At 39.5% G+C, this 14,437-nt stretch overlaps 1 protein-coding gene across 1 annotated transcript in view; it reads left to right on the top strand.

Annotated features, from left to right (window-relative positions):
* UTP20 (UTP20 small subunit processome component) overlaps positions 1-14,437 on the top strand; it is a 110,934-nt gene that overhangs the window by 56,421 nt on the left and 40,076 nt on the right. Inside the window, exons 28-31 of the mRNA XM_063447177.1 lie at positions 8,977-9,120; positions 10,485-10,564; positions 11,508-11,734; positions 11,852-11,996. Of these exons, the coding sequence (XP_063303247.1) occupies positions 8,977-9,120; positions 10,485-10,564; positions 11,508-11,734; positions 11,852-11,996 (596 nt within the window). The remainder of the gene's footprint in view (positions 1-8,976; positions 9,121-10,484; positions 10,565-11,507; positions 11,735-11,851; positions 11,997-14,437) is intronic.

Raw genomic sequence — 14,437 nt, forward strand, 5'->3', positions numbered from 1 at the left:
ACTCCTTTGGAAGACATTGTTAGACAGATGTCTGATACGAAGAAAGCCCTGCCTCTGGATTCAAGAACCCAGGGATATTAAAGTTTTCAGTACAAGGGTCAGAGGTCCTTTCGTTACCAGGGCGGTTTTGCAGGTTTCAAAAGCATGATGGCCTATGGCCATACCAGCCTGAAAATCCCTGATCTCGTCAGATCTCAGAAGCCATCCAGACTCGGGCCTGGTTAGTACTTGTATGGGAGACCAACTATGTACCTCAAATAAACAGCCAGTGGTCTTGACAGGAATCCAACAGGCATGACAAAAGAGGAAGTTTTGACGCCATAAGAATGGGAGGACGCCTTCGGTTCTTCACCCAAGACTAGGAAAGAGTGCTTCATAGGTGGATTACAAGAACCATTTCAGAAGGTTACAGAATAAAGTTTCATCGAAACCACGTCCATCCTTCCTACTGTCAAGCTATCCATCAAGAGTAAACAAATTCTCTTTTTCTTTAAGAAATGTGGTAGAGAGGTACCCAAACGTTGGGTATTTCAGGGAGTTTACTCACGCCTTTTTTTCTGGTTCAAAAACCAGATGGAAACTGGTAAACACCTGCTTACCATGACAGAAGTTCCGTATGGAACGTATTTTGTCTTTTGACACACATTTTACAAAGGGAGATTACATGGCAGAGTTGGTTTAAATTAGCTTATCTCCATGTACCGGTTTCAGAATCTTCCCGGAAGTTTCTCAGGTTTGCGGTTCTAGCAACACTGGCTTTTTGGTCTAGTGGTATGATTCTCGCTTCAGGTGCGAGAGGTCCCGGGTTCAAATCCGGAAGTGCCCAAGCATTCTTGTTTCAAGAAAGCAAAGGATTCTCCATTTACATTTAAACTCTTCCCTTTGGCCTGTCCTCAGCTCTTCGAGCTTTTACGGAAATCCTGGCATCCATAGCAGTGGTTTTACGTCTGAAAGGTATCTCGATTGTTCCATACCTGGACGTTTGGTTCCTGAAGGCCCAATAAAGACAACTGCTAAATCTTCATCTCACGATTACAATGAAGGTTTTAAGAGATCAGGGTTGGATCCTGAACCTGGAAAATTCCAAGCTGATGGCGTCACGAAGTCTAGAGTTCTTGGGTCTTAGAGGAAATTCACAGTCCCTCTCTCTTTTTCTACCATTAGTGAAACAATTGAGGATTTTAAAAGCCGTATCAAAGCTGCATAAAAACCTAAGTTCAATCAGAGATGCTATGAGGTTCTAGGCCTCCTCGCTTCTGCAATCCCAGCAGTGGCTTGGGCAAAGGCAGAAGCAATACCATTGCAATGGGACATCCTTTCCCAATGGACACGAAAACAGGGAGATCTAGACTCTCCCTTCCACCTATCCAAAAGGGTGAAAGGACTCCTGAACTGGTGGAAAAACAGAAGCAAAATCCCAAAGGGCCTATCGTTTGCTCAGAAACAATGGTTTATGATATCCACATATGCCTCCCAGATGGGTTGGGGCGCCCATCTAGCTTCTCAGTTCCGTCAGGGTCTTGGAACAGAGTGGAGTCAGGCGCTTCCTGAAGTTTCAGGGATTAATGCGGTTTGGAAGGCACTGGTTTCCTTCCGTTCAGCCATCACAAATCAGGCAATGAGGATTCAGTCGGACGACGCCACTACAGTGGTTTTTTTCGCCAGGGTGGCACGAAGGTAAAAGCTCTTCAAGAGCTCTGCTACCTCATATGTCTTGGGCTCAAGCGAATCTTCTCGCTATATCAGCTACCCAGGTCAGAGGGTCTCTAAAATTAGTTCAGATGACCTCAGCCGTAGCCTTTGGTCTCAGGCAGACTGGGCACTGTCAAGCTAAATTTTTTGGCGCTGGGTTCACGCTTCGGCAGGCCGGAGATAGACCTGTTTGCCACAAGGAGATACAGGAAAGTTCAATGTTTTGCTTCTCTCCATTCAGGAGAGTACCCAGTTGTCCTAGACGGTCTATCGATACCTTGGACCTTCGACATGGCTTATGTTTTCCCTCCTGTCGCTCTTATACCACGGATTGTTCATAAGTAAGATGAAGAAGGCAAGTAATTGGCAGTCCTGCCCTTCTGGCCGAACAGGAGTTGGTTTTCGGAAGTGGAAAACTTGACAATCTCACGTTGGCATCTCCAGTCTCTTCTCAAATATTGGAGAATGTGACTCTCCCCGTGGAAACTCTGGATATTTTTCACCTGACTGCATGGTTGCTGCAAGGGTGATCCTTCAAGGCCATGGTCTCTCTGACCTTTATGTGATGGGTTGCTGTCTTCTGTCCGCTGGTCCACTTCGTAAATCTATTTCAGAGTTTGGATGAAGTTCAGAACCTGGTGTTCACTTCGAGGTTGGATCCGGCCAAAGCCTCTATCCCGGAAAGTCTTTCTTTTTTGCAAGATGGGTTTGAAGCCGGCCTGGGAGTTTTACGCTCAGAGGCCAGATTTCAGCTCTAAATCACTTCCTGGTTCGTGGCTTTGCCTCAAACCTGCTTTTTCTAAGATTTCTTAAGTCCATAAGGCTTAAGAGGCCTCCTAAGTAGTACCTTTCCCTACTTGGGATCTGTCTGGTGCTTCGAGCCCTTTGTGAACCACCATTTGAACATTTACTGGAGGTTCCTATCAAGTTTCTTACTTTCAAGATGGTTTTCCGGGTGCCTATCGCCTCTGCTAGTTGAGTAGGTGTGATCCGAGCTCTCTCTTTCTCTCCGGAATTCACCTTTTTCATCGCGACTGGGTGGTCCTGCACACCAAGCCTTCTTTTTTGCCTAAGGTTTTTTCTGGTGCTGCAATTACCAACCTATTGTCCTACCGGGGTTTTATCATTTTCCTACGTCGGATCTGGAAAGAATGTGACATCTCCTAGATGTTAGAAGATCCCTGAAAATCTGTCTTCAGATGACTCAGGGATTAGATCCTTAGATCTATGTGTATTCTTTCATGGCGCTAACAGGGGTTGTGCTGTCTCAGGGCCCTCTTTGGCCTGATGGCTAACGTATACAATCAGGTTGGCTTATCAATCCAAAGGGATTCCCCTTAGTTTCCCTTTAAAGGCTCGTGCCTCTAGAGCTATGACACCTCCTGGGCTGAAAGAGCAGCCTCCTCACCTGAAGACTTCTGCAAAGCTGCTACTTGGTCTTCCTTTCATACTTTTATCAAGCATTGTAGGCTGGACGTATTCTCATCATCTGAAGCTGCTTTGGGCGTAAGGTGCTACAAGCTGTGGCCTGCTGAGTTCCCACCCTTTGTTGTTTGCAGGGGTCTTGCTATATCCCACTTGTAAGTACTGCCACTATACGAAGGGAAAAACAGTAATTTTACTTACCGTAAATTCCTTTTTTCTTAGTATAGTGGCAGTACTGGCTTTCCCTCCGCTTTCAAATAGATTAAATTCTATGCATCATTCGGTCTCCGTTTTGGTTCTTTTGTATTACTGGTGAGTGTCTCTGAGTTACAGCTTATATGGAGGCAGCAGGCGGAGCACAGCATTTAAATTCTAAAGAAGGGGGAGCTTCTTGTCCAGAATCCTAAGGAACATCCCACTTGTAAGTACTGCCACTATACTAAGAAAAAAGGAATTTACGGTAAGTAAAATTACTGTTTTTCCTTATTAATTTTTATTTTTAATTCTTTCTCCCATTTTTGCAAAGAAGTAATGACAGGAGGTGCATCCAGTTTTAGGATAGCATTCATTGCTGAAGCGGATACTCTGTTTACTGTCTTATTATTTAATATTAAACATATCAGCTTAGCCCCGACTTGTAGATTATGCTCAATCTTTTGGTTTAAGAAGTTTTTAAATCTAAAATATGTAAATAATTCCTTATTAGGTAACCGAAATTCCTGCTTCAGTTGTGGGAATGGTTTAATTTTATCGTTTACAAACAACTGGTCAGTCTGGACGATACCACTAGAAATCCAACTCTTTAAGTTCAGGTCTGTTACGTAATATGGTATTAATTCAATTTTAAGAGTTAAGGGGATTTTGGTTTCTATATTGCACTTCCTTTTTATAATCTGCCAAATTTCTAGTATTGAATCTATACATATATTAGATTTTCTTATACGTCGGACTTTAGGATCAGCAGAACTATACCAGAGTAGAGAACTTAGGTCTTGGACTTGACATATCTCCCTTTCTAGGATATACCACCCCTCGTTCTTAACACTTTCCAACTGGGCTCGGTAACTATGGAAGAACTCGTTTGCCAGATATATATCGTCAATGGTCGGAAAACTCAAGCCTCCTTCTTTAATTTTCTTTGCCAGGAGTATTTTATTTATTCTAGGTCTCTTGTTTTTCCAAATAAAATTAGTGACTGAATTTTGAATCATGTCGAGCCATGGTCTAGGTATTCTTATGGGAAGCATTCGGAACATATATGCCCACATAGGGAAGAGATATGCCTTTATTAAATTTTGGTAGGTGTATTTTAACAGTGAGAGACAGAATCCACCCTTGTTGGCAATCACAGAGGTCAGACATTTCTTGTAGTTGGCCACCAATGTTTGCACACATCTAAGGAGGGATTTTGTCCTACTCCTCTTTGCAGATCCTCTCCAAGTCATTAAGGTTTTGAGGCTGATGTTTGGCAACTCGAACCTTCAGCTCCCTCCACAGATTTTCTATGGGATTAAGGTCTGGAGACTGGGTAGGCCACCAGGACATTAATGTGCTTCTTCTTGAGCCACTCCCTTGTTGCCTTGGCTGTGTATTTTGGGTCATTGTCATGCTGGAATACACATCCACGATCCATTTTCAATGCCCTGGCTAAGGGAAGGAGGTTCTCACCCAAGAACATGGCCCTGTCCATCGTCCCTTTAATATGGTGCAGTTGTCCTGTCCCCTCACCCCCAAACACCCCCAAAGCATAATGATTCCACCTCCATGTTTGACGGTGGGGATGGTGTTCTTGGGGCATAGGCAGCATTCATCCACCTCCAAACACAGCGAGTTGATGCCAAAAAGCTTGATTTTGGTCTCATCTGACCACAACACTTTCACCATGTTCTCCTCTAAATCATTCAGATCTTCATTGGCAAACTTCAGACGGGCCTGTAAATGGGTTTTCTTGAGCAGGGGGACCTTGCGGGCGCTGCAGGATATCAGTCCTTCACGGTGTAGTGTGTTACCAATTGTTTTCTTGGTGACTATGGTCCCAGCTGCCTTGAGATCATCAACAAGATCCTCCCGTGTAGTTCTGGGCTGATTCCTCACCGTTCTCATGATCATTGAAATTCCATGAGGTGAGATCTTGCATGGAGCACCAGACCGAGGGAGACTGACCGTTATTTTGTGTTTCTTCCATTTGCGAATAATCGCATCAACTATTGTCACCTTCTCACTAAGCTGCTTGGCGATGGTCTTGTAGCTTATTCTAGCCTTTTGTAGGTCTATCTTGTCCCTGACATCCTTTGACAGCTCTTTGGTCTTGGCCATGGTGGAGAGTTTGGAATCTGATTGATTGCTTCTGTGGACAGGTGTATTTTATACAGGTAATGAGCTGAGATTAGGAGCACTCCCTTTAAGAGCTTGTTACCTCTTAAAAGACACCTGGGAGCCAGAAATCTTGCTGATTGATAGGGGATCAAATACTTATTTCACTCATTGACATGCAAATCAATTTAGAACTTTTTGACATGCGTTATTCTGGATTTTTACATTTACATTTATTTTTTTGTTATTCTGTCTCTCACTCAATCATTTCTTGTCATTTCTTTGTCAGTGGACAAACGTTCAAAATCAGCAGGGGATCAAATACTTTTTTCCCCTCCATGTACATTCACACCGATGCAGACTGCATTTCACATGGCTTAGCAAAACTTTGTGACATTTAATCCCTGCATTTAACAAGCAATAACTTCATTTAAAACAACATGTTAAGTGTTCACGCAAATGCTCTAAACAGTATTTTATAAACATCTTTACATTGTACTACTTGTAATCTACCACAACAGAATTGCTTAACTTATTTTTACAGCAGATTTTCAGACTCAGTAACTCTCAGATATGCATTTCTAACGCCAGGTAGTTATTTGCGCAGTTATTTATCGCTTCATTAGTCATTAAGGTGTTAGGAGTTCAAAATGTTAAGTGGCCAAAGCTCCGACCTGGGTAATGATTATGGGATAATTCACGGACCTGTAAACCAGTAGCTTTGGGAAAAATAATGACAGAAACCAACCTGAACAGGCTAGCGCTGGATCTCTGAAATGCTCCATTTTGTTTTAAAATGCTTCAAATAATGAATAGTGTACAGGGTTATTCACTAAAATGAGAATTTCAAATTCAAGTTCAAAATAGCGAAAACGCTAAATTCTCTAATTCAGCTGTATTTTCAGTTCAGCTACTTTGGCCTTAAAAATTTAAATTCACTTAGAATTCTGTTTGAATTCTCACTGTAGTGAAAAACCATGTTAGAGTGTCACTGGCATGGTTTTATAGACGTCGGAACATCTTAACACCCCTTTACTTACTTGTTTGGATTCCTACATGTTACGACACTCACCGCCAGGTAGATGAAGCCGCCGTTTAGTAAATAATCCCCTTCTCCAGAAATGCAGATTTAATCCAGCCGATCTTCAAACTCCCGAACGGAGCATACAAACGCGGCAACTCTCGATCAGCAAATCACTCGAACTCCTTCCACAGCTAGAAATAACGAAAGCGCTGTCCCAATAATAATTCTCCCACAAACTAGACCAAGCTCCGTCTTGAGGGTCAAACAGGAATCTGTTTAATGGGGGCCACCTGCCTGGTATTTATGCAGGTCTCCACAAGGTGGACACTCCCCTAGGGGACCTTGTGGAAGACTGTAAAACATATTGGACAGTAGCCAATCGCAGTGGCTTCAACATAAGCCCATCCCATATTACCCATAAATCCTTCTTCTCTATCCCGGAGATAATTGGGAAGAAACCTAATTATCTCCCAGGATAGAGACAATCGCCATTTTAAAATACAGTAAGAAAAATACAGTAAAATACATAAATGAAGAAATACCAAATAAATATGGTTCGTGTAACATATCCCCAGATAGCCTGGATCTGAGTGCATATTTCTACCGAATAGCGCTCAGATCCGATGTACCTAGTTCAATTGCCATGGAGTCAAAGTCTTTCACAAGTCCTTCGGTATACGAATGACTCCATGGGACGGCTATCTGGGTAAAGTCCATACGAATGTTAAAAACTCCCGAACCGGTGTTCGTACGCCTCGACGAAATAGAAGGCGGGCGGCAACTTCCAGCGGTGTTCGGTAGATAAAGTGTCTGTTTTTAGTTCCATAGGATTTGCACCGAACACCGCTGATCTTCCTCGTGTCCCAAAATGGCCGCCGCCTCGTGGCCGGCATATGAACGACGACCACCCGTACGAATGGAATGGAGAGGTGTCTGCGGTTAACCACAACGTTCTAATTGGGGCCAAGAGGTCAACCAGCAGCACACTCCTCTCCTGGGTGGCCGTCTGTTCGGTAGTTTCAATCGGTATTCCAGAATCACACAAACAGGGGCATACAGACAGGAAATCCAGCGAAAATAAAGGCAAACAGACGAACCAGCAATACTAGTCTATACAGATGGATCTGTCACACTACATTCAATCCATTATTTGCAGAAGCTCAGTAACAGATGCTTTGCAACAAGTTACTATCTATAGAATGTTCATTAGCCGAACAACCAAAATGCAAACAAGTACTGTTTACTATGGTCACTAGTGAAAATTGTCAGGCTTTTCTTTTTTTTTCTTCTTCTTTATTGCCAAGCCCTTTGTGTACACGTGCTTAACAAGTGTATGTAACCTCTTGCTGTAGTCAAGGTCAAACTCATTTTTAATACTTTACTAAATTATGGCAATTAAGAAATTCCCAAAACACCCACTAAACCTTTATAGGTTTAATTAGAAAGAGTTGTCTTGTCCTATTCATAGCACTTTTAGCCGATCATTATTATATTTTAAGAGACATCTTCCTGGTATTGCTGCCGTGATAGTTTTCCCAGAGTGGCATTGGGGTAGGAGGTACAGAGGGCCTGTCTGTATTGCTAATGCTCTCCTATAGTATACAATACATACAGTTATACTATAAATGGGAAATAATTGTTGATTAAAAATATGTTAACAATCACCGTACAAGTAGTACCTAGGGTTTTCACACACAGTGCTATGTGAGCAAAATCTCCCATGAGATTGCAAGCTCTTTTATTGCGCAATAAGTGACAAGAACACATTTCTCAAGCCAGACCTTGTTCAAAAATCCACATATACAGTCAGCTGGCAAGGTATTCTTTGCTGGCAGACAGTCAGCACACTAACCTCTCTTATTGTCAACGTAGTGTGTCTGTTTTTTTTCACATAAGAATAAAATATAATGTGAGAAGGAGAGGCGAAAAAAGTCTTCGGGTGAAGAAGCAAGTGCAACTCGCACTTGGTGAGACATAACACACAGACTTTACTGAATACCTTCTTCATCGCTTACAATTGTGTGAAATGTACAAAAAAAACCAAACAAAACTATTCATTAAAAGAGCAGTCTTAGCACTATAACAACTTCATTGGAATGCCATTTCCTTTTCGATGGCTTAACTAAAGAGCTTAAACATTTAATAAAGGAGCTTGGATTATTCTTTTAAGGGAAATACTTGCTTTTACATAAAAAAAATAACTGCATTCTAACAGTAACTTTTTTTTTAAAGTGGTACTTTTAACACCACAAACACTAAAGCTTATTTTTATTTGTTATTGTGCAGTCGCTGTTTATTTTATTTTTTTTGTGGTTTTTTTTCAAATCATTTTCGAGTTATTTGATCAAAAGCAGACCTTCCTGTCACCCAAATCCCAACTCCTCAGCTGTCGTCCACATAGAATAAACTTGTTAATAAAAACTATCCTTAGAAATAATATAAATAAGCCAATGATATTAAAATCTTGATTATAAGCTACCATGTGCTGCGCTTCTAATTTGTTCAGTCCTTGTTTCATTTAGATTCATCCCAAATGTCTGAACCCCCTGAAGAATTTACGACGTCTAGGAATCAAGCGTATTCTGGAATTCTTTACGGACTTTGAGACCTATCCCTTCTCTGCTGAAGAACTTGATGCTGTGTTTCAAGCAGTGATATGGCCCCAGGTAAAAGGACAAACGTTTTCTGTGTGCTCTTAAAGTCTACTTTGTTTTTGCTGTTCTTCTGAGTGGAAAAAAACATCACTTCAGCAGTTCCAGAGTTTGATCATTATCTGCCTTCTGTGAGGAATGACTGCTTGGTTGAAATGTGATAAGGTTTGCAGAATATGCCTGTTTAAACCAAACACAGTCGTCATCATTTTAACTAACCTCTTACTAAAGATATTTTAAAAATAGCAATGGGTTGTTAGAAAAACCTTCACGTGAAGCTTATACTACAAATATGGGGCCTACTCACTCAACATGTAGCTCTGACTCCTGCCAAGTTGTAGATATTTTTTTTTCCAAGTCCCCTATTTTACCCTAATTTAGTAAATATTTTTTATTGATCCACTGCTATTCAGTATTTAGCAAATAAACCTCATAGAGCCTAGATTACTTTAGTCCTTAAGCAGGCGAGTGGCCTTCACAGAGTAACAGAAAATGTTATTTTCTAGTCTGTCTTCAATTCCTATTTTATTTATTTTTTAGCACATTTCCGATAAACGTCACCCTTTGAACTTTTGAATGTTATACTGGGGAGATAAATGACGTTGTTATTCCAGGGTACAAAATAGGTTTATTCAATAAACCATGTAATGTCAAAAATGTTAAATAGAGCTTTTGAAGAATTTTTCCCCCTTGACTGATTTACCTATGACTTGCAGTACCCTATTCAATTCCTGACAATTCCCAGTTTAGTAAATAACCCTGAAGCTATGGCGAATGGCAGAGCTTTAATCAGCTTATGCTTACCATACCTCTTCCATCAGCCATCATTCAGCCAACATACACAAAAGCCAAGGGGGGATGGGGGAGTATCTTTAGTTAGATGGATCTATAGAGAATCCAATGATTTCATGGACCCTTGAATTGCATTCTCAATTATTCACAAGATTACAAAGATGACATGGCTGCCGGCATCTTTACCTGCCATTGTATCTGGCATAAAATGAAGTATTCCCTGCCTTTTAATGTATTTCTTTCTAGTGCATTAGAACTTCAGTGTGTTTCTTAATAAATTTTCACTTTAAAGACAAAGGTTCAAGACCAATTTAGTGCTTGAAATGTGTAAAGTTTGACCATGGCCACATGTTATAGATAATAGAAATAAAATATATTGTTGGCTAGTTGTGTGAACCAAGTTGTATAAATGTGGTAATACAATTTTTCACCACTGTGGTAGATGCTCTGTTTTATTCTTCTGTGGCACCTGTATTATATCATTTTACTTTTAGATTCTGCTTACTCTTTGTTTCCATACATGTATATTGTATTGCTGCTGGCTAATTCAGTGTATTTTGCTTGTTTTTTTTTTTTACATGGCTCAGATTAATAGACTTGCTGCTGAGAGTCAGTACTCTCCCTCCCTCGTGCTGAAGCTTGTTCATGTTTGGAGCAAGGATGCCAGGTAATGAAGAGGCTGTTTAAATGTCCCGTAAAAGCATTAATAGTCCTCAAAACTCATCTCTTCAGAAAAGCTCATGAGTAATTTCTACTTCACAAACATATCTCTTGTCTCTTCTATAGGACCAGAATTCACTCTCACCTCTAGTTCTGCTACTTTCCCATCTTGTTGTTTGGTTGCTATCCCTATCGATGCCCTTCCTATTATGTTTTTATAACTACCTCCTCTAGACTGTAAGCTAGCTTGAGCAGAGTTCTCATCAACCTATTGTTCCTGTAACATTTTGTAACTGACTCATTTGTTGTTAAACTTATTCCGACGTGCTTTGCAATATTATAAAAGGTACCAAACCTTTTATAATATTGCAAAGCACGTCGGAATAAGTTGGCGCTATATAAATGCCAATAATAATAGCTGTGTTGAAGTCCGTATGAATGTTTTTCTTATGGAGACTGGAGTGTTAAAAGGAAGCTATCATCAAAGTCTTGTAATGCAGAAATTGAGGCTGCGATCTTCCCCATCCTACCCTTCACTGTTTTGCAGAACATGGTAATACAGTCTTCTTAGCCTTCTATTGCTTATTTATACTGTAACTGTACAGGAGAAACCATACCTCCACTTTCTTTTCTCCAACAAAAACAAGTATGTTACTAAACTTTGGACAACCGAAAGACCCTGGACCATAAGCTCCTCCTTTTTAGCATTATGTACTTTGATGAAAGTCCTCTTTCATAAAACTTGTATTTGAATGCAAATGACTTAGGTCTGTCTTGTTCTGCATTTTAAATTTATGGCATATTTATTTTTTGAGCTTTTACCTCTTTCCTAGTATCAACTGAACTGCCAACAAACATTAAAATAATTTGTACCCCAATAAAATGTCCCCCCTTGTGATCTGATTAAACTGGACTGGGTGGATTATAGATATTGCTTTTATCTGTTCTAGATACTTTCCATTGGTTGCCAAGCAAAAACCGGAACAGCCTACATATGATATACTTCTTAATGTGTTTGCCCTACTCTCAGCAAAAAGTGTATCGGAAGCCACTGCAAGTGTTGTGATTGACATAGCGGACAATCTCCTAAACAGTCCAGACTTTGAGCCAACAGAAAGTCTGTGCAGCTTAGTGGTAAATGACTGTTTGATTCCAGATGCTACTGTAATGAACGCAGGTAAGAACAAGTCCACTGGTCACATGGAAGCGCAATAGGTCGTTTTGACATTGTTGCAATTGCATGTTGGATTGATAGTTTCCTAATTAATGCTCTAATCTCCTTGTTATAATTTAGAGGCTCCAACCATTGGTATACGGTTGATCCTGCCGCATGTCCCTGCCATTCTTCAGTATTTGAACAAGAGTATGCTGAATGCTGAGAAAATGAGGAAAAAGAAATATAGCATGCAAGTTAGCAAAGAACTAAGGATCCTCTCAAAGTGAGTTGATTGCCTTTAACGTTCTTTATGGCTCCTTAAGGGTCTGAGTGCATGTATGTCTAATAATAGAATCTGCTGCAATCGCTTAACTCAAAGTAAAGAGTATCTCTTAAACAAGGTATGTGATATTTTTCTCTGAAGAATTACCACCTCTATATGCCTATATTTTTTGTTATAACTTTTTATTCATAAGTTTTTATTTTCGAGAAATTACAGAAGAGAAAAAAGATGGTTAGTTGAGACAGTGTCACAAGAGATAAGAAGGCAGAATCATCAATTCCATATTATAGCATTTGTTTTTTGGTTCTAGCCTGTAGAAGCTCCTGTTTGGAGGTTTTGCAGTAGACAGGCCGGTACCAAAGGCGATTCATTCTGCCGTTACAAGAAATGGTGATCAACAGTTTTTAACAAGTTTAACGTATATACAATAGTATTTTATGAAAGTAATTGCAGAGTAAGTTACACACTCAAATATTGATTTCAAATATTGTTTTCCCAAGTATCGTAATCTTGGGAGACGGATGTATGTCCACTATGGAGCCTTGTGCATGCTATTACTTTAAATGCCTGAGGTTCTCGTAAGGATTATCTGTGTATGAGGCAATTGTCTTTATGTGATGAGTTTGTTTGGGGTGGTAGTTGCAGGATGTGAGCAAGAGTCAACCCTCCATTCGGGAGATGCTGCATCCCGGTGTACTGGGCTCAGGGATGATGGATTGATTGTTGGGGTAATATGTGGGAAGGGAGGGGGGAGAGAGGGGAAATAGTAGAGAAGAAAAACAAAAAGGAGGAACATGGGGTGTAAGGGAAAGACTCTTGGGCGTTCTATATGCCTTCTTTTAATACTGTCCGGGTCAGCATTTTAACTGGGACAGTCTGTAAATCTGTCAGAAAAGTAGAATGTGGAGGACTGAACTTGAATGATATAATATGATATAACGTCTATGTTAATTATCATAATAATTATTTAGAATGACAAATTCTTGCTAAAACTAGAACAAGTCAAACAGGGATTAGTGATACTTGCAAGCGATTTTAACTGTATACAAGATCCACCTATGGATAAACAAATTAGCAGGCGGAAACAATAGATAAGAACACAATAAATCAAGCAGCAAGACTTTAACCCCTTAAGGACCAAACTTCTGGAATAAAAGGGAATCATGACATGTCACACATGTCATGTGTCCTTAATGGGTTCAAGAGGGCATCCCTGATGGGTATCTGGAGGACCTTTCATCCTAAGGAAAGGGACTTCACTTGTTTCTCTAAAACACACTGTGCTTATTCTAGAATTGATTTCTTTTTGGGAGACATTAGGGTGGTAGAATTAACAAAATTATCAAAGATAATAACCATTCCAAGGTCTGACCGTAACGCTGTATATATGGAATGGAAACAACAATTCCATACAATAAGATCAGACTGGAAATTACAAGGCCGACTTCTTCTGCCGGAGGGGAATAAAAACTATATTGCACATATGATGGCATATTACTTTTCAGATAATTTATATTTTGGAGTACCTCCAGACATTAAATCTGTTATCAGAGTGCGTTTGATAAAATTGGCAGCACAATGACATAAAAAAAAGTCTCTTATAATTGTATGTCAAATTAGCTCAATATACCAATGAAAATAAATTTAAGCCAACAAAAAAGATAATAAAAGTAGAATCTGAAATGAATGAACAATGAATTAATAGAATACATAAAAATTTAGATATTTTAAAATCAAATTATTATTAGAGAGGTAACAAGGCAGATAAACTATTTTAACTAACAAAATTAAAATCAGAAGTGCAAAAAATCATAAAAATAAAATAATATTACATATGCATTTAGACAATTATAAATCACAAGGATGGTATGAGAGAGAAGCAGACAGTATTAAATCACCTTTTAACCTGATCAACTACCTATGGCCAGTTAAATGTATAAAGAAGAATTATCTTAATGGGGTAGAAAATTTAATATTACAAAAATGTGTTGAATTTTTGGAATTGTTTTAAGAGAGAGGTAAACTTAAATAACAGATTTTTACCATCTCTCCCGATTACTCCTTTGATGAATACGATAGAGGATCTGGATTTGTCAGTATGGGTTCAGCAGGGCATTACTAAAATGTCTATGCTATGGAATCAATCAGGTCTTAAAACCTTTCAAAATGTACAACAATCCTTCAATATACCACATCAGGAAATATTTAATTATATTAGAATTAGTCGGTTTTTTTTAGACTTTAACATAAAGGAAAACTTCAAATGAAATAGTGGATAAATTAAACAATATTATTTAATTAGGAAAAGATACAAAATTACTTTCCAAATGTATTGGCATATTACAAGCTATTAAAGGAAACATTATCCACACGGCAAAAGATAGATGGACTAAAGACATAAAAAAGAGATAGACATCACAGAGTGGTACGCCGCGTTACAA

This window comes from Pelobates fuscus, chromosome 3 (genome assembly GCF_036172605.1).
Source record: "Pelobates fuscus isolate aPelFus1 chromosome 3, aPelFus1.pri, whole genome shotgun sequence".
NCBI classification, from domain to species: Eukaryota; Metazoa; Chordata; class Amphibia; order Anura; family Pelobatidae; genus Pelobates; species Pelobates fuscus.